The sequence below is a fragment of the Equus asinus genome, chromosome 7 (genome assembly GCF_041296235.1).
Source record: "Equus asinus isolate D_3611 breed Donkey chromosome 7, EquAss-T2T_v2, whole genome shotgun sequence".
Lineage (NCBI taxonomy): Eukaryota > Metazoa > Chordata > Mammalia > Perissodactyla > Equidae > Equus > Equus asinus.
In genome coordinates, this window is record NC_091796.1 from 107,770,166 (window position 1) to 107,790,135 (window position 19,970).

Consider the following 19,970-nt stretch of genomic DNA (forward strand, 5'->3'; position numbering starts at 1 on the left):
AATAGAATTAAATGAAAAATTAGACCAGATGGACTTAATAGATATATATAGAACACTTCATCCAAAAACAGCAGGTTACACATTCTTCTCAAGTGCACATGGAACATTCTCAAGGATTGACCATATTTTGGGAACCAAAGCAAACATCAATAAATACAAGAGAGTTGAAATAATATCAAGCATCTTTTCTGATCATAATGCTATTAAACTAGAAATCAACTACAAGAAAAAAGCAGAGAAAGGTGCAAAAATGTGGAGACTAAACAACACGCTTCTCAACAAACAATGGATCATTGAAGAAATTAAAGAAGAAATCAAATTTTATCTGGAGACTAATGAAAATGAGAACACGACATACCAAATCATTTGGGATGCAGCAAAAGCAGTCCTAAGAGGGAAATTCATCGCAATACAGGCTCACCTCACTAAACAAGAAAAAGCTCACATAAGCAACCTCAAACGACACCTAACAGAACTAGAAAAAGAAGAACAAACAAAGCCCAGAGTCAGTAGAAGGAGGGAAATAATAAAAATAAGAGCAGAAATAAACGATATTGAAACAAAAAAGACAATAGAAAGGATCAATGAAACAAAGAGTTGGTTCTTCGAAAGAATTAACAAAATTGACAAACCCCTAGCCAGACTCACCAAGAAAAAAAGAGAGAAATCGCAAATTAATAAAATCAGGAATGACAGAGGAGAAATCACAACAGATACCAATGAAATACAAGAGATCATAAGAGAATACTATGAAAAACTATATGCCAACAAATTGAACAACCTGGAAGAAATGGACAAATTCCTAGACTCCTACAATCTCCCCAAACTGAATCAGGAAGAAATGGAGAATCTGAATAGACCAATCACAAGTAAGGAAATAGAAACGGTAATCAAAAACCTCCCCAAAAACAAGAGTCCAGGACCAGACGGCTTCTCTGGAGAATTCTACCAAACATTCAAAGAAGACTTAATACCTATTCTCCTCAAACTGTTCCAGAAAATTGAGAAAGATGGAGAACTCCCTAACACATTCTATGAAGCCAACATCACTCTGATCCCCAAACCTGACAAGGACAACACAAAGAAGGAGAACTACAGGCCGATATCACTAATGAACATAGATGCAAAAATCCTCAACAAAATTTTGGCAAACCGATTACAGCAATACATCAAAAAGATTATACACCATGATCAAGTGGGATTTATACCAGGGACACAGGGATGGTTCAACATCCGCAAGTCAATCAATGTGATACACTACATCAACAAAATGAAAAACAAAAACCACATGATCATCTCAATAGATGCAGAGAAAGCATTCGACAAGATCCAACACCCATTTATGATAAAGACCCTCAGTAAAATGGGTATAGAAGGAAAGTACCTCAACATAATAAAGGCCATATATGATAGACCCACAGCAAACATCATACTCAACGGACAAAAGCTGAAAGCCATCCCTCTGAGGACAGGAACAAGACAAGGGTGCCCACTTTCACCACTCCTATTCAACATAGTACTGGAGGTGCTGGCCAGAGCAATTCGGCAGGAAAAAGAAATAAAAGGAATCCAAATAGGTAACGAAGAAGTAAAACTCTCGTTGTTTGCAGACGACATGATCTTATACATAGAAAACCCCAAAGAATCCACAGAAAAACTATTAGAAATAATCAACAACTACAGCAAAGTAGCAGGGTATAAAATTAACGTGCATAAATCAGTAGCATTTCTATACACTAACAATAAACTAACAGAAAAAGAACTCAAGAACTCTATCCCATTCACAATCGAAACGAAAAGAATAAAATACCTTGGGATAAACTTAACCAAGGAAGTGAAGGATCTATACAATGAAAACTACAAGACTTTCTTGAAAGAAATTGACGATGACATAAAGAGATGGAAAGACATTCCTTGCACATGGATTGGAAGAATAAACATAGTTAAAATGTCCATACTACCTAAAGCAATATACAGATTCAATGCTATCCCAATCAGAATCCCAAGAACATTCTTCACAGAAATTGAACAAACAATCCTAAAATTCATATGGGGCAACAAAAGACCGCGAATTGCTAAAGCAATCCTGAGCAAGAAAAACAAAGCCGGCGGAATCACAATCCCCGATTTCAAAACATACTACAAAGCTACAGTGATCAAAACAGCATGGTACTGGTACAAAAACAGGTCCACAGATCAATGGAACAGAATTGAAAGCCCAGAGATAAAACCACACATCTATGGACAGCTAATCTTCGACAAAGGAGCAGAGGGCCTACAATGGAGAAAAGAAAGTCTCTTCAACAAATGGTGCTGGGAAAACTGGTCAGCCACATGCAAAAGATTGAAAATCGACCATTCTTTTTCACCACACACCAAAATAAACTCAAAATGGATCAAAGACCTAAAGATTAGGCCTGAGACAATAAGTCTTTTGGAAGAGAATATAGGCAGTACACTCTTTGACATCAGTTTCAAAAGAATCTTTTCGGACACTGTAACTCCTCAGTTGAGGGAAACAATAGAAAGAATAAACAAATGGGACTTCATCAGACTAAAGAGCTTCTTCAAGGCAAAGGAAAACAGAATTGAAACAAAAAAACAGCTCACTAATTGGGAAAAAATATTTACAAGCCACTTATCCGACAAAGGGTTAATCTCCATAATATACAAAGAACTCACACGGCTTAACAACAAAAAAACAAACAACCCGATCAAAAAATGGGCAGAGGACATGAACAGACATTTCTCAAAAGAAGATATGAATATGGCCAATAGACACATGAAAAGATGTTCATCATCGCTAATCATCAGGGAAATGCAAATCAAAACTACACTAAGATATCACCTTACCCCCGTTAGATTGGCAAAAACATCCAAAACCAAGAACGACAAATGTTGGAGAGGTTGTGGAGAAAGAGGAACCCTCATACACTGTTGGTGGGAATGCAAACTGGTACAGCCACTATGGAAAACAGTATGGAGATTTCTCAAAAAGTTAAAAATAGAAATACCCTATGACCCAGCCATCCCATTACTGGGTATCTATCCTAAGAACCTGATATCAGATATCTCAAGAGTCCGTTGCACCCCTATGTTCATCGCAGCATTATTTACAATAGCCAAGACGTGGAACCAGCCTACATGCCCAGAAACTGATGATTGGATAAAGAAGATGTGGTATATATACACAATGGAATACTACTCAGCCATAAAAAAAGACGAAATTGGCCCATTCACAACAACGTGGATGGACCTCGAGGGCATTATGTTAAGCGAAATAAGTCAGTCAGAGAAAGACGAACTCTATATGACTCCACTCATAGGTGGAAATTAGTATATTGAGAAGGAGATCTGATCGGTGGTTACCAGGGAAAAGGGGGGGTGGGGGGAGGGTACGGAGGGGGAAGTGGTGTACCCACAGTATGACTAACAAAAATGTACAACTGAAATCTCAAAAGGTTGTAATCTATCATAACATTAATAAAAAAATAAATAAATAAATAAATAAATAAAAAATTGAAAAAAAAAAAAAAAAAAAAAATATGTCATCACAACTTGACAGACATTCTAGGAAAGAAATGGACAAACTGCTATGATGTAAAACTAAGGAGACCTACTTAGATAAGGTTTTTAGAGAATCTGCCTGAGATTTGAAGGATCCAGAGGAGAAAAGACTCTTGAGATAAAAAGCTTAGTATATTCTAATACCTGAGAGGAATTGGGGTGGTTGGAAGGGTAAGAGAGGCTGCCATGGCTATGGTCCGGGTTAATTTAGCAGTTGTAGAAATACCTGGGAGATTCAAATTATAGCTACAAATTCAACTATAACTGATTGGAAAACAGGATTTCTGTGTTGGCTTGACAGATGGAAGCTAAGAAAGAACTCAAGCCCGAATGGTTGTCAGAGTGGCTGTGTTCTCATCTCAGAACATAAAATGTGGAAATGACCACAACAGCAACAGGAGGTTTTTATGTTAGAGATAAAAGTATTCCTGCCTTTAGAGATGATCCAGTATTCTAGACAGGAAGGTTATTCATCTGATTCCATGTTTTTAAGCTCTGAGCTCCATTTGTAGATCAGATACGTCCTTGTCCATCTCTCCATGCTCTCAGTTGTTAGCTGCTGATTCAGTTCCAGCTTAGACATGGTGGGTAAGGACAAGTGCAGTAAGAGCCCTGTGATTTCTCACCAACTTCCTTTCCACATAGCCAGCTGCTCCTCATCTCCCAAAGTTCTTCCCCACCCTTGCCTCCTGTAGGTTGAAGTATACTGGGTGATGGGAGACCTAGTTCTGGCCAAATTGCTCGGGAAAGATAACAGGACCTTGAAAGATCTTTTCCTCTCTTTTTCTGGTTCCCACTTATTCACAACAGGCTTGGATAAGATGACCTCTAAAATTCTGTTATTTTCTCATGTTAGCCCAGGCCATAATCCTATGACCCTCCTCTGAATTCACAGCATGTGTTCATACAACAACAATTTAATATTTCTCCTTACTCTTTGGGATGACTGGACAGTTCTGCTGGTCTTGACGGGGCAGTTTTTCTCACTGTCCCTTCGGTCTACTTGTGTGGTAGCATTCAGCTTATGAGTTGGCAGGAGCTGCACTCAGTTGGAACAGTGGATCTCTCTCTCGATTTCTCCATATAGTCTTTCATCCTCAAGTTAATTGGCTTCTTCATATTATGGCAACATTGTTCCAAGAGAGCAAGCCCCAATGCGCAAGCATTTTACCCAGCCTTTCCTTGCTTCAAATTTGATAATGTACCCTTGGCCAAAGCAAGTCACACAGCCAGTACAAAAGTGTGAACAGGACCAGTGTGAGGCAGGACGCAATACGGCCATTAATGTAACAGTCTACCACAATCTCTGTGCTAAATTACCTACCTTCTCCAATGAAGATTTCCCAAAGTGGTTTTGTTCAAAATCTTCTCATAGAATTGCTTGGAATTACGAATCTAATACACTCATGATGTAGTTTGTTGGGACTATACAAGTTTTGATTTGCAGAGTTAGAACCCCTGGGTAGATAGTAAATCAGACCGAGTTTAATCACAAACTCTTCTTGCCTAAACCTCGTTTGTGTTCAAGATAGCAAAATATGATTCTGATTGTGGTATCATCCTCCTCTGGGACCTCTGCTGTTTCATAAGATAAAATTGAAGCAGGTAATATTAGGTTATAAAGCAACTTCATCGTTAACCTGGACTTCATGTTAGTCTAAGACGTGGACTACTAAACATTATCAGTCAGTCAGTTATCTAAGAGAAAATATAAATTTATATTGTAACAATGAAATATAATGTTTAATAACCTGTGTTGGGGGGTTGTGTGTTTGTTTTTTAGCTCTTCAGAGAAGTAAGAATAATGAAGATTTTAAATCATCCAAACATAGGTACTTTCTGCTTTCTTCAATCCTTTTGGGTCTAAATGCATTTTTGAAAGTATGTCATAAAGCTAAACATATCTCCCAGGAGTGATAGGAGATTCCTTCCTTCCTCCCAGCCCAGATACACTTTTAATAAAATATGTATACAGACTGTTGATCGTACATATTAACCTTTTGAAATTACTAAAGACGGTTAAAAGCTGAAGTATTAAACATTTGAATTTAAAGCTTTAATGTGGTAGAAACATCTGTAATCAGATTATAATTTTTTACCATATTAGGAAAACTTCATAATTATATTTAATTCATAGATAGAAGGGGATTATAGTAAGTCAGAGTTAAGATTTTCAAACTTATAACACTTTTTGCTGTGGCTGTGTTCCTAAGAAAATACTTGTGTGTTGAATCATATTTTGAAGGATATAGGATACTTAATATTTAATGGAATTTTTATATGAATTGTTTTCTACAGCACGGATTTGTTTTCTGTGTCCTCCGTGTACACAGCTCTGTGCTGGGTGTGATGAAGGAGGTTTAAAGACACAAAGGGTCGTGGTCCTGCCCTCATCATAATTGTAGGAATAAAATGGAAATATGCAGTTTACTTAATACTGACCCTGTTATATATACAGCTCAATGAAAACTTTTGATCCCACATATATCAGAGCTCTTTTTAAATAATGTAACTGCCTTTTCACACAGTGATAGCTTCTACATTTTAAAGATATTATTCCTATGATGTACACCTGAAACTACTAGAATATTACATGTCAGTTATATATCAGTAAATAAATAAATAAAAATATTATTTCAAGAATGAAATAGCTCTTAAGACTGCCAGTTATATATCAGCTTACTATCAAAATCAGTTCTGGGAAGTGGGAGGGGTGATGTTTGATGTTAAGGATATCCTATCATGAATTCTTGAGACACAAGAATAAAAAAATAAAATGGAAGCACAGGAGGGAAAAAAACCTATACCTTGTTTCATCAAGTCTAAGCCACCATCATTTAAAAGGCGTTATTATTTTACACACTACTAAGAAAAAAAATACTACCAAAGCATCATCCTATTATCAGTCATATTAGTTAAAATATGAAAAAATATACATCTTAGAATCAATGAAGTATGATATATTTGGAGAAAAGAAAAATAACATGAAGTACAGTAGTGGGAAGAAAACCTTTCATCACTCTTTATTTCAGTCCTTTGGGGTTAGCTAGCCAGCTCTGGATTTCAAATTCCAACTTTTCACTAAAACAGTACTTTATCACTACTTCCTAGAACTGGCTAACTTAAACATATGTATTTTGTTTTTTATTTACTTAAGTTCTACCACAATTAGAGTTCTTTACTTACTAGTAAATGACATATCTTTGATAATAGATTTAAATTTCTAAAAATTTAAATTTTTATTGGATTAAAATAATTTTTCCAGAAGAGCCAATATTTGCATTGGAATTTTAGAAAGGTTTTATTTATATGTTGAGGCTTACCAGCATATATGTGTTAAATTTCTTTAAATGATTTTTCTTGACAGTCCAAGCATATCATCTTAGAAGTGATATGATAGTTGTATTCATCAGTTCAACAAACATATATTAAATACTATGTTAGGCACTTTATTTGGCCTAATAGTTTATATTAAAACATCAGAAAATAGCAAGAGAAATGTAAGAGACTAGCATCCCCCTCCCCTTGGTAAATTTAATTTTAAAGTATATGTTATCAAAGTACATATGCAAAATAGTGATTTGATAGCTTCAGAAATTTACTTCAGTTTCATTTAAAAATGTGTATGTTTCTGATTGATTTGTTATGTATATTTATGAATTAGCAGTAATAGAAATATTATTTCTGAGGCTGGCCTGGCAGCGCAGCACTTAAGTTTGCACTTTCTGCTTTGGTGGCCCAGAGTTTGGGGGTTCAGATCCTGGGTGTGGACATAAGTACCACTTGTCAAAGCCATGCTATGGCAGCGTCCCATATAAAATAGAGGAAGATGGACACAGATGTTAGCTCAGGGCCAGTCTTCCTCAGCAAAAAGAGGAGGACTGGCAACAGATGTTAGCTCAGGGATAATCTTCCTCAGAAAAGAAAAGCAATATTATTTCTATCTGTAAAAAGGGTTTGCTATAGCAAAGTCACACTGACTCATTGAAAATAAATCTATACAAAAGTTCTTTTCAGTTAATTATGGTATAATCTGTTCTACTTTTTGCCATCTCTGGCTTCAGGATAGTGACAAAGGAACCTTATTCTCTGAGAACTGTAGTGAGTTTCCCAAGCAACAGAAATTTCAAGGGGAATTATATATATCCTTAAAGCCATAATGACAAGTGAATGGACTTGGACTTGTAGAAATAGAGAGATCTGAGCAGTTCCTGCAGGTTGAATGTGAAATAAGAGCGCTTTTCCTGAAGGGCAGAGGATGAGCTGCTGGCAGGGCAACTAGCCAATATAAACATTATAAGACAATGATAGAGGAAAGGGGAATAAACACACTGCACCATACTACTGAGTGCATACTGAAGTTACGTAGTTTGAGCACCCAGAAATAATCTTTATTTTTATGGAATTCCATGCTTTCATAAAATCTTTTCTGTTCTTATTGTAATATGTAATAAAATTTCCTAAAAGCATTTTTTTAGAGAGCCAAAAATGTAAATCTAAAATCTTTAACAGAGGGGCCGGCCCCTCTGACACCGCTCGTCAGGCCACGTTGAGGTGGCATCCCACATGCCACAACTAGAAGGACCCACAACTAAAATATACAACTATGTACCAGGGGGCTTTAGGGAGAGAAAGGAAAAGTGAAAATAAAATCTTTAACAGAGGAAATGTTACTTTTCGTAGTTAGAGTTTATATGTACATGGTATATGCATATAGACATTTGTTTCTTTTTCTCCTGTATCCTCTCTCCTCCCCCAGTGAAGTTATTCGAAGTCATTGAAACTGACAAAACACTCTACCTAATCATGGAGTATGCAAGTGGAGGTAAGAAATTTAAATATATTGTTTTTCTTTCTTTCTTCTCTTTTAGAAGAATACACAACCACTCTGTCCATGTGGATAATTGTTAAGGTTTTGTTTCACATCCAGAGTCATAACACACTAGGATGAGAATCAGAAAAGCTGACTCTTAGCAGTTCTGTGGGTTGCTATGAAATGTTTTGCTATTAGCATTGTTGATTGATAGTATCCAAATACTTGTATTTTTTTAATTCTGGTAAAATGTAACAAAATTTACCATTTTAATTGTACAGTTCTGTAGCATTAGGTACGTTCACATTATCGTGTAACCATTACCACCATCTATCTCTGGAACTTTTTGTTTTTCCCAGATTGAAACTCTGCCCCCATTAAACAATAAGCCCTCATTCCTCCTCCCCCCAGCCCCTGGCAACCACCATTGTGCTTTCTGTCTCTATGAATTTGGCTACTCTAAGAACCCCACATAAGTGGAATCATACAGTATGTGTCCTTTTGTGACTGCCAGTTTAACGTGACTTAATGCCCTCAAGGTTCATCCATGTTGTAACATCAAAATTTCCTTCCTTTTTAAGGCTAAACAATATTATATATATATATATACACACACACCATATTTTGTTTATTCCAGGTACTTGGATTTTTAAACATATCAATGTATTAGCCTGTTTGAAATAAATGTGTACTGCGTGTAGGATGGTTTTCTTTATCAGATTTTAATGTTGTTGGTATCTGTCTTTCTCAAGGCCAGAAATGGTGATGACACTGCATATGATTAGATTTTCCTTAAAATAAAGATTAAGGAGTAGTAATTATTTGCTTACAAGATTATATAAATGTTGGACGTTTTTCTGAAATGAATGTGAGTAGCTATTATCTTTTATAAAGATTCTCATTTTAGGGATGAGGTTAGGCTAGGTTTGTAGGTTTTGGACCACATGTGAGTTTCATTGTCTGTGGAGGGCAGAAGCTTTCCTGCTTGTCTTTGTGTGTTCCCTAGCTCTAGCACAGTGCTTGGCACAGAGCATATACTCAACAAATAAGAGTGGAACTGAATTTATGAAATTATAAATTACTGGGGACATATTCTGTTTAACTCTACAGTATAGTTTAAATAGTTTTGATTACAGTGGAGTTGGGTTTTTTTATCCTTAGTACTTTGATCCAGGTTGTAAAACCTGGAGAGAGACAGTCGAATCACAGCCTCACTGTATGAGTTAACTATTAAATGAAAGATTGTAAGCCTGTTGTGGGCAAGAATGAGTTATAGTAGACACACCTCTAACACCACTTTTCTGTACTTCTAATCATTATTAGTTGTATGATTTATAGTTTAAATGTGTGGTTTGAAAATTTAGTTGGAATTTTCACAATTGACAAACAGTAGGAAGAGCTGAAGGTTGATTGCAATACCAAAAATCTGTATGGAATTCTGATGCTTTTTAGTCATCTTGCAGAATAATGTTCATAACCTTTTCATTTGTGTAGCCTCTACAGTGCACAAACGCTTTCTTACCTGATCTCCTTTGACCTTTACAATGACTTCATGATGTGGCCAGCAGTGAGTGGTGGGCTTTTACCCTTGAGGAAATGGAGGCTGGAAAGTCTCACTGTAGTCACTCTGTCAGGTCTGGAGCCCCACCCATCTGACACCATATAGCCTCTCCTGGTTAGTCAGTTGGTCGTGGCTTTCTGTTCCCATCTGATTTAGGTACCAGAGTCATAGAGATTGCTCTTATATAGGAGCAAGACAAAAAACGTCTGAGAAACATCCAGTTTTATTAGAAAGAGGATGGCTTTTGGAAAATTCAGAGGTGAAGTCAGTCTGGCCAGTGCCCCTCATTGGTAGCGTGACCTGATAAATTATATGTCTCTGAGCTTTTCAGTGGACTTGCTAACACAGCCCTCATTTGAGAACTCAGTGCCATTGCTCAGCATTGTAACAGCACTGATCAATGATGGTGGTGGTTTATTGGCTTGGGCTGTTTGTTTTAATCAGCTCAACAAAGCACTGTCAATCTCCAGGACATCTGTTTTATTGTTGATGCGTTTGCTATTTTGAACAACAAAAGTTTCGGTAAATTGACTACCTACTCCTCCCCGGCCTGGTATTTTTCAGTTTGGTAGAATCATAGAATTTTAGAATTGGAAAGAATCTTAGAAATCATCGAGGGCAACTGCCTAATTTTTACAGATGAAACTAAAGCTCTGAAAGGTTGTTCAGTGCCGGTGTTTCCATCGGTAGTTAGTGGCAGGATGTGAAGTAGAACTAAGGGCTTTCTGAACTGTCGTGTCTGGTGTCCTTCCATCAGCCTGCACAGCCCCTGACCTGGGTGAGGAGAGCCTCCGTTTGCTCTTTTTTCTCTAATAAATACCCCTCATAGATTTTCAGTTCTGCTGCTTAATCTGAGTGCTAATACATTTTTAATGAGGGAAAAAAAGAGAGATCTGGGGTGACTTCCTGATTTATAAGTTGAATTCCTGATTTATAACTTAGTAATTGTGAGTGTGACTTTATGGTTCCAAAATCTTTTAAGAGGTTTATATTGCATTTGAATTGATAAAAATATTTTAAAATTATATCGACAAACTTGGACTTTATCTGTGTTACTCTACAACAACTGTGGGTTTAATCCATTAATTTTTTCTTTTAGTCAAAAATGTTTTCTATATGATATGCACTTTAGTTGTTTCCACTTTCTGACCACTTGTTTTGACGTTATATACTATTCCACAAATAGGTTATTTGCTTAGAAAATGCTGACATTTTACTGAGTTGACATTTAACTTCATAATTCATCATAGTTGGATGAATTGTGTAGTGTAAATTAGCAATATGTAATGCCTTTTAAAAGATCATTGTGCAGTCAAGTATAACTTGAAAATATGTATGCCCACCATTATTTAAAAATGTATTCAGAGTTAGAGCTAAAAGTGTAAAAGTCAGAAATATTAATGTACAATTCAGAATGACTTTTTCCTCAAAAATATTTAAATTATGTTCTCAAACTGAGCTTTTTTTAAGTATCAGAATATTTTAGTTGGATGTTGTCGCTAAGATGATGGAGGGGCTCCTTATTTGTATGAAATAGACGCAATTCTTTCCCAAATACTTGTTATATCTAATTTGCTAAATTAGTACTCTTTTCTGTTGATTTCAGAGGTGTTGCCTCCTTATTCCAAATTGATAAGCAATTGGCAATACTAATATATTTCCTGAAGTGTCACCTGTCTTTCCTGAGGAATTAAAACTACCATGTAGATGTCCGCCAGCACATTCTGTTGGCTTCACCTCACATTGAGTCCTGAATCACCCCTTTTCTCACCACCACTGCCACTTCGCACTCTAGGCCCAGCCACCCTCATTCTTGTCTTGATTATTGTACTACTGCCAATTGGTCTCCCTGTCCCTTTCCTCAATCCTGACCCTCTACTCCCGCTAGCAGCCAGTGATCCTTTTAAGAGGTCATTTATTTCATATTCTCCACTTCTGCTCTCAGAGCAAAGCCCGAGTCCTTACGAAAGCCTACAGGACTCTTCATGACCTCACCCCTCCTACCCATCTCTGTGCTTGACCTACCTCCCTTCCCCTGTTCATGCTTCAGCCACATGGGCCTCCTTGCTCTTTTCTCTGCCTAGAATCTTTCTCCCAGATGACTATATTGTCCACTCCCTCAAAGTAGTCGGCAAGGCGCTTACACACACAAACGCACTTCCTGTTCTTTTCCCCTGCTTTTTCTCCACAGTACTTCTTATCATCTGACCTACTGTATATGCATTTGTTTGTTGTTTTTTTTTTGAGGAAGATTAGCCCTGAGCTAACTACTGCCAGTCCTCCTCTTTTTGCTGAGGAAGACTGGCCCTGAGCTAACATCCATGCCCATCTTCCTCTACTTTATAAGTGGGACGGCTACCACAGCATGGCGTGCCAATCAGTGCCATGTCTGCACCGGGGATCTGAGCCGGCGAGCCCCGGGCAGCTGAGAAGTGGAACCTGCAAACTTAACCGCTGCGCCACTGGGCCAGCCCCGCATTTGTTTGTTTATTGTCTGTCTCCCCTACTAGAATGTAAACTCCATGAGGAAAGTGGCCTTGCTTTGTTCTCTGCTACATTTCCCCAGAGCCTAGAACAGTGCCTGGCAGTTAGTAGGCACTCAATAAATATTTGTTGAATGAATGAATATATTCAAGAAATGCTTTTTTGTCATAATCCTACAGTGAAGACCTCCTTTTTAACACAAATAACTTATCCATTTTAACTTTCAATTTTCGTTGCTAAGTTTTGATTAAAACATATTGTGAAAACATGGCCTTTAAAATAAAAGTTGTTATATTTTAAACATACGAGAATTTAATTTTAAGGCTTTTCTCTAGCTTAAAGATTTTGTCAGTGAACTTTTCCTGTAGTTAAACTTAAGCCTAGCTTAGTTCAAATTCCACTTTTTTCTGTTTGTGTTCATACTTATACTTAAAAATAAAAATTAGAGCATTTCGAAAAGTGAAACATCATCAATTTATGGGAAGATTAATGCTCAGAAGTAGGACTTCTGCTTACTTTTATTTCTCTCAATTATAGGTGAAGTGTTTGACTATTTGGTTGCACATGGAAGAATGAAGGAAAAAGAAGCAAGAGCTAAATTTAGACAGGTATGAATTAATGCACCTTTAGTTTATTAATTTAATAAATTTATCTCCCTTAAACCTGGTCATAAGGCCCGTTAGATGGTGCAGGGGTTGGCCATTCAGTTCAACAAAAATTTATTAAGTACCTTTTATGCCTAAGGCACTGTACTAGAAGCAGCCATGGGTTCTATTCTTAGCTTTGTGATTGGGATTTTAGTCTCACGCTTAACCTTAGTTTTTGACAGTTAAGCCTTTAAAAATTAGAGCCTTTCAAAACACTTGTGATTGCATTATTTTCCGAGTTTTAGCAAGAAGAGTGTCACAATCCCAAAATTCATTATTAGTTTTGTCTTACATAAGCTGAAATCAAACAGAACTTAATCTGTTAATTAATGACTTACCTTCTTGCTTTATCTTTATCCTGCTCTTTATAGAAACACTCATTTTAATAAGCATGTTTTAAACGTAAAGGTGACTTAACTCTCCTGTCTTTATTAATAATAATTTCTATTTGTTGGTTGATCATTACCTGCCAGACATTGAGATAAGTGCTTTAACTATGTTAATGTAAATCTTGCAGCAGCCTTGTGAGTTAAAGAGTATAATGATGCCCATTTGCTAAAGATAAGGAAACTGAGGCACAGAGAGATTAAATAATTTGCCCAAAATTTTGATGCCTGGCAAGTAGGAGACCCACTGATTCAGACCCAGGTCCTCTGACCCCAAAACTCAAATTCTTAATCATTATGTTGTGCTATTATTTAGACTAGGAATCAGCAAACTCTTTCCGTAAAGTGCCAGATAGTAAAGATTGTAGTTTTTGTGGGCTATACAGTCTTTGTCTCGACTGTTTAAGTCTGCTCTTGTAGCATAGAAGGAGCTGTAGACAGTATGTAAGTGAACACACTCACATGATTGTGTTGCAACAAAACTTTATTTACAAAAACAAGTGGTGGGCTGCATTTAGCTTACAGGGCATAATTTGCCCACCCCTAATTTAGATGAAGGGAAGGAGCAGGTGCTTTATTACTTTTAAATTAACTCTGTAATCCCATAGTTATAAGTTTCGTATTTAAACAGCAGTACAGCTTCATTCTTTCAGAACCTTTAAATTTTTGTTTTATTCACATATAACGTCAAGGTAGAGGTGTAGACAGACGTCTTTAAGGTTTCACAATATTTGGAAAGGCAGTTTTAGCTGATTTTCAAGATTTCACAGGTGCCTCCTTTGATTTGCTTAAGTCTAGTGTTTACAGTTAAGAACTCATTTATAAGTTTCTTAACTTTTGTTGTTGCTTTAACTTAAAAGCTTAAGAAATACTAATTGTACTTTGAATTAAAACTTATTAAATATCAAAGTTGAAACTTACTTGTGGCTATTATTTAACTTGTCTCATCAGTTTTTCTAGCTGTAACAAAGACGACGTTATACTTGAATTCTGAAGTTCTTTCCAGTTCTGATATCATTTTATTCTGTGGTCTATGGAAGGAAACACTAATTTAATTTCTCTTTATTACAAAACAAGTCTGTTTGGCCCTCTCCATAACTATACTCTTAGTTTTTATAAATTGGCCATCTAAAAGCCAAGATTTTTTTGCCTCATAAAATTTAAATTTCTTCCCATTCAGGTGAATCTGTCTGACTTGCAAATATTTATGTAAATATGGTTTATTGACTTCGAGGAAAAGGCTGATGCTGGCCAGCAACAGGTGTCAGCCTGGACCCTCTCCAGAGAAGTCCTTTAGCACGCAAACCCGTAACTCCTCTCTCTGTCTCCACCCATCCCCCTGGTGGGATCCAACTTGTCAGAGGGACTTAGGCATTTACTAACCTAAATCTTTAGGAAATTACTCAGATTTTTATTTTAAATTCCCTGCAGAAATTCTGAAGCCTTTATTTGTGGAACCTATTAGTTGGTCCAGGAAAGATAGTTTATGTGCTTTTACAATTAATAACTTGATTTACAGTGCTTACAATTAACATAATCCTTTCTCCTTGCCATAGTATTTCCTCAAGGCAGTGTATTTAAAGCTGGAAGGATCGAGCATGATATTGGTGTTTCTGCTTTTCTCCATTTCTAATTGCCATGCTTTCCAAAATTTATATCATCATAACTTTGACTAAATAAAAAGGTTTCCTATTTCTGACAAAGAGGAAGATATGCCACACACAAAGTATGCTATGCCTGATCTGTTTTCCGTCAAAAATAGGCCCTTCTTTCCATATTCATCAGCAGATGGTTTTTCTTCTTCCCATTTCCTTCCCCATTTTCATCTAGTTACTGCTTATGTTGTTTTAATTTTTTGGCTTAGCTCTTGTTCTTTTCAAAGAAAGAGAATAGATTCATCGCTCTATCTTCTTTCCTCACATCTTTCTTGGTGGATTGGTATTGTTGCTGCCTCTCTTCTTTCGTGTTAGGCTTGCATTCATATTTTAATCTGGAAAACATCCAGGTTCTCAACCTTCTTTAGAAATAACTACTTCCAGCTTAAAAACAGAATACAAAACAATAATTTAAAGTTGAGTGTTTTCAGGTTATTGTAGCATTAGGTTAGCTTTGAGCTGTTTGGAGATAAAAGAAGAGAAATTCTTTGATCTCTTTGAGAAAGGCTTGGAAATTGTCAAATCTGATTCAAAAACAGAATTTGAAAATAACCTATAAGAGAAATCTCAGTATGAGGGGGAAAAAGAGGGGGGAAATTGGATAAAAGTTACCTATGTTCTAGGCAATAAACCTACTACTTTGTTTTGGGAAAACAAAGCTGTTTCAGTTCCCCAGTTTTCATGTTGACAGAATAGAATAGCAGCATAAGCGATAATCCAAAGTAACAGGTGCTGGAAAACCGATACTTTGGCATTGGAATTTCTGTACCTTTCCAGTTGAGTATGAGTGAGTCTCATCCTGTGAATATTTAATTTATGAAACATGAAGCTGCTTAGTGAAGCCCTGATTTTTGGCATCATCCCACCCTGACCCCAGCCCAGTTTCTCCTTGCTGCTTATTCTGAACCAAAATATCACCTGACCGAACAGCACTCTCTGAGTTATGTCCAGTGTAGGTGGGTGCATGTTGCTTACAATTAAAAGTTGATGATGATTTGGAGGAAAAAGCAGTATTTTCATTACCAAACCCCAGTTTTGTATGTATGTAATTATATATGTTTAAATACACATGCATAATACCAAGGAAAAGACCAGAAGCAAAGGCACCAAAATAACTCGAGATGTTATCTCTCTTTGGTGGTAATACAGGCATATATACTTGTGTATACTTTTCTGTATTTCCTGAAATTTCTATAATGAGCATATAAAAACTTTTATAATTAGAAAAGGAGACTTAAAAAATTACTAGTGAGTGTGAATTTCAGCACAACAATTGTTTAATTAACATTGCTAATCACAGGAATAATCAAAAATTGACTAAAGAAAAGCATACCATTTGCTGGGAGTAGGAGGGATCCTTACTGATAGAGCGCATAATAGTTTTCGTAGTTAGTAGTTCACATACATTACAACATTCGTTCTTCCACTTTAAGGAAGAAGAAACTGGTCCTCAGAGAAGTGAAGTAACTTTTGCTGTCCTCGAACCCACATCAGCTGAAAGGAATAGAGTGTTATAGGAAGCAAACTGACTGGAAAGAGAAGTAATTAACAAAGGAGAACTGACCTAGATGAACACCTGGCCATGGATAGCCTGTAACTGTCAGTTTGGTTTTGAGTTGATTTACACGGGCATGGAAAGGTTGTACCACAGCCATCTGATCCTGGGCCCTGGCACCACACTCAAAAATAACTGAAATGTCAGGGGTAGAGCCCGAGAAGAGTCTTTCCACTTAAAACTATAAAGAATAGGAAGAACATCCTCACCTCTCTCCTCTTGCCCTTACCCATGAATTTCTGCAAATTGAAAAGTTCAAAGCATAAGAAAATTACAGAGATTCACACATTGAAGTGCTCACTATTTTGCATGTGTAAACATTAGTGAAGTATTTTCATTCTAATTAATTATCAATCTGCAGCAGTGATGACTATTAACCTTGTACCTCTCCTGTCCAGATAGTGTCTGCAGTCCAGTACTGCCACCAGAAGCGGATCGTTCACAGAGACCTCAAGGTGAGTCACAGTGTCCTTACTAGTGTATGCTCTGTTTGTATGTATTCAATTCTCCCAGTGGTCGTGACACAAATGAGGCATAGGTTAGATTGTGTTATTAAATTAAAAAAAATCCTTTCATAATTGAATCCTTTTAATTAAGTTATAGTAAAGAGCATTAAACATAATGAAAAATGAGATTTATTAAAGTACTTTACATTTCAGTTTAAGGTAGCTTGTAGTTAGTTGGTCTCTGGAGAAAAATCATCATACCACTAAATAGAAGGGAGCCTCCAAAAATGTGTATTCTCGCCTGACCGTGTACTCAAGGCTGCCTGGCACCCATCCTTCTCTGTCTCTCTAGTCAGCATTCTCTCCTGTTAACAGCAGTGGCTATTTGAGACCTACTTTCACAGTCCTCCACCTCTGCCTTCACTCTTGCCATAGGATAGTTTCCTATTTTACTGAGAAAATAGAAACACCAGGCAGAAACTCCCTCAATTTCCCAGGAGGCCCACAAACTTAGCTGCACCTACACCCATCCATCACCTCTCAGAACTTTCCTCTTGTTACAGGACAATGGGGGCGCCTCTGCCAACCTTGCCTCTGTGTCCTGGATCTTGTCTCCCGCCAGGGGCTGCTGCACTCTGTTCGTTGCCTCCTGTCTCCCATTTCTTCATCCACCCTCTCGCTACTAACTTTTCACCACCAGCATTTACAAAAACATACTCAAGTATATACTATCTTTTACGAGAAAACCTCTCCACATCACTTCCCCTTGCATACCCCTTTTTTCTCTCTTCACCTTCACAGCCATATTTCTCTACACATTGTCTAAATTCTGTCTTAACTTGGTCTTTACTTCCTCTATCTCCTCACATAATTGTTATGGACTTGCTTGTTCCTCTCTGCACCCACCTTTGCCACATTCACATCCAATCTAATAGCTGCAGTGGCTACCAATGTGTTGATGACCCCTAAACCCATGCCTGCAGCCAGACCTCTCTTCTAGGATGCAGTATCCAGCTGGCAAAAGGACACCTTCACCTAAGCATTCCTCAGGCATCTCAGGTTCACCAAGTTCACAGCTTAAGCACTTCCCTCCTAAACTTGAATATTCATTTCTCATTCTGGTGATTGATGTCCCTCAGGTGCCTCTCTCTTCTCTGCTCTACCATCCACTCAGTCCTGGGGTCCTTTTGCTACTGTTTCCTAAATTGCTCTTAAATGTACTTTTTTCTTCCTCATTACCACTATCCTAGTCCAGACTACTAGCATCTCGTACTTGATTACTACACTAGTTTCTTACCTGGTCTTCCCTGCTTCCAATTTGCCTCTCTCTCCTGTGTTTTCTGTATTGCAACCAGAATGGGCTTTTACAAACACAAATAAGATTGTCATTTCCCTGCTTGGATGACTCTTCAGTGGCTTTCCGTTCCATTAGGTTGAAAACCTGAGCTCCCTGACTGCAAGTCTCCCAGCTGGCCCTTTGTGATTCAGACATGGCCACATCCCCAGCCATCTCTCTCCCACAACTGTCTTTCAGTTTCTTGAGTGAAACATGTTCTCTCTTACCTTCTGGGTTTGCAGACTCTTTATTCTGTCTGAAATACTTTTCATCAATTCACCCACTACTGTCAGCTGAACTTTTAGGCAGCAGCTTCGATTTCACCCCCTCCAGGAAATCATCCCGCACCTTTCAGTGCCGGACTCACGATTACCCACACCTCTTCTGTCACAGCACTTAGGTCAGAGAGTGTAGCTGCTTATTTTCCTGTCTCTCTCCTTCTAAACCGTGAATTCCTTGAGGATAGGACCCTGTCTGTCTTGTTCGTCATTATAATCCAGACACTAATATAACACCTGGTGTGTAATTGCCTCGTAGTAAATGTTTGTTGAAATAAATGAAAACAACTGTGATCTGTATCTTGAGTGAGGTTTACGATTTTCCCCTACCCAATAATAGCCATTATACAACTGTTTAGCAGTTTTTATGAGATGGGGCTGTCCACTTACAATAAGTATCCGTTTTCTAAAAGCCCCTTAGTGTTCTCAACTGAAAGAGCTATTTAAAGGTTTTTTTGACCCTAGGCATTTGTTGTTTAAATTAGTGCTAGAATTACTCTATACCTTGTGTCTGTTATTAGTTGTTAATGTTTAAAAATTCGGAATTCTGATTTCTTGCCTGTTTTTTTCTCATTTTGCTTATTAGGATATATTAACTTTATATCATTACAGGAAGCTTTTATGAAATACCTAATTCTATCACAATTCTAATTATATTTTGGTTAAATTTCATTTTTTTCTTGATGTTTTCCCTCTAGGCTGAAAATCTATTGTTAGATGCTGATATGAACATTAAAATAGCTGACTTTGGTTTTAGCAATGAATTTACTGTTGGCAGTAAACTGGATACGTTTTGTGGCAGTCCTCCATATGCAGCCCCAGAGCTCTTCCAGGGCAAGAAATATGATGGGCCAGAAGTGGACGTTTGGAGCCTTGGTGTCATTCTTTACACTCTAGTCAGTGGGTCGCTCCCCTTTGATGGACAGAACCTAAAGGTATAAGAAGCATTTGCATTCATATTCTTCAAAAAGCTAAAAGGATTTTATAAAATAATGAGTTAATATTTTATTGTTATGTCAGTATGCGGGTTTTCGATGGGTTTTTTGAGGTTCTTTTTTACCATAAATGTTGACTCACTAATTTTCTTTCCTGTCCTTACCTCCCCAAAGGAACTGAGAGAGAGAGTATTAAGAGGGAAATACAGAATCCCTTTCTACATGTCCACAGACTGTGAAAACCTTCTCAAACGTTTCCTGGTGCTAAATCCAATAAAGCGAGGCACTCTAGAGGTAATTTCATAAG

General features: G+C 37.3%; 1 protein-coding gene across 18 annotated transcripts in view; it reads left to right on the forward strand.

Moving 5' to 3' along the window:
• Nucleotides 1-19,970, forward strand: part of MARK3 (microtubule affinity regulating kinase 3) — a 110,289-nt gene that overhangs the window by 62,456 nt on the left and 27,863 nt on the right. For 16 of the 18 annotated variants that reach the window (XM_070514395.1, XM_070514387.1, XM_070514386.1 and 13 more), the window contains 6 exons: nucleotides 5,351-5,399; nucleotides 8,327-8,392; nucleotides 12,963-13,033; nucleotides 17,067-17,123; nucleotides 19,427-19,663; nucleotides 19,838-19,957. In XM_070514395.1, coding sequence (XP_070370496.1) covers nucleotides 5,351-5,399; nucleotides 8,327-8,392; nucleotides 12,963-13,033; nucleotides 17,067-17,123; nucleotides 19,427-19,663; nucleotides 19,838-19,957 — 600 coding nt within the window. The remainder of the gene's footprint in view (nucleotides 1-5,350; nucleotides 5,400-8,326; nucleotides 8,393-12,962; nucleotides 13,034-17,066; nucleotides 17,124-19,426; nucleotides 19,664-19,837; nucleotides 19,958-19,970) is intronic. The other 2 variants (XM_070514397.1, XM_070514396.1) reach the window with 1 other exon arrangement.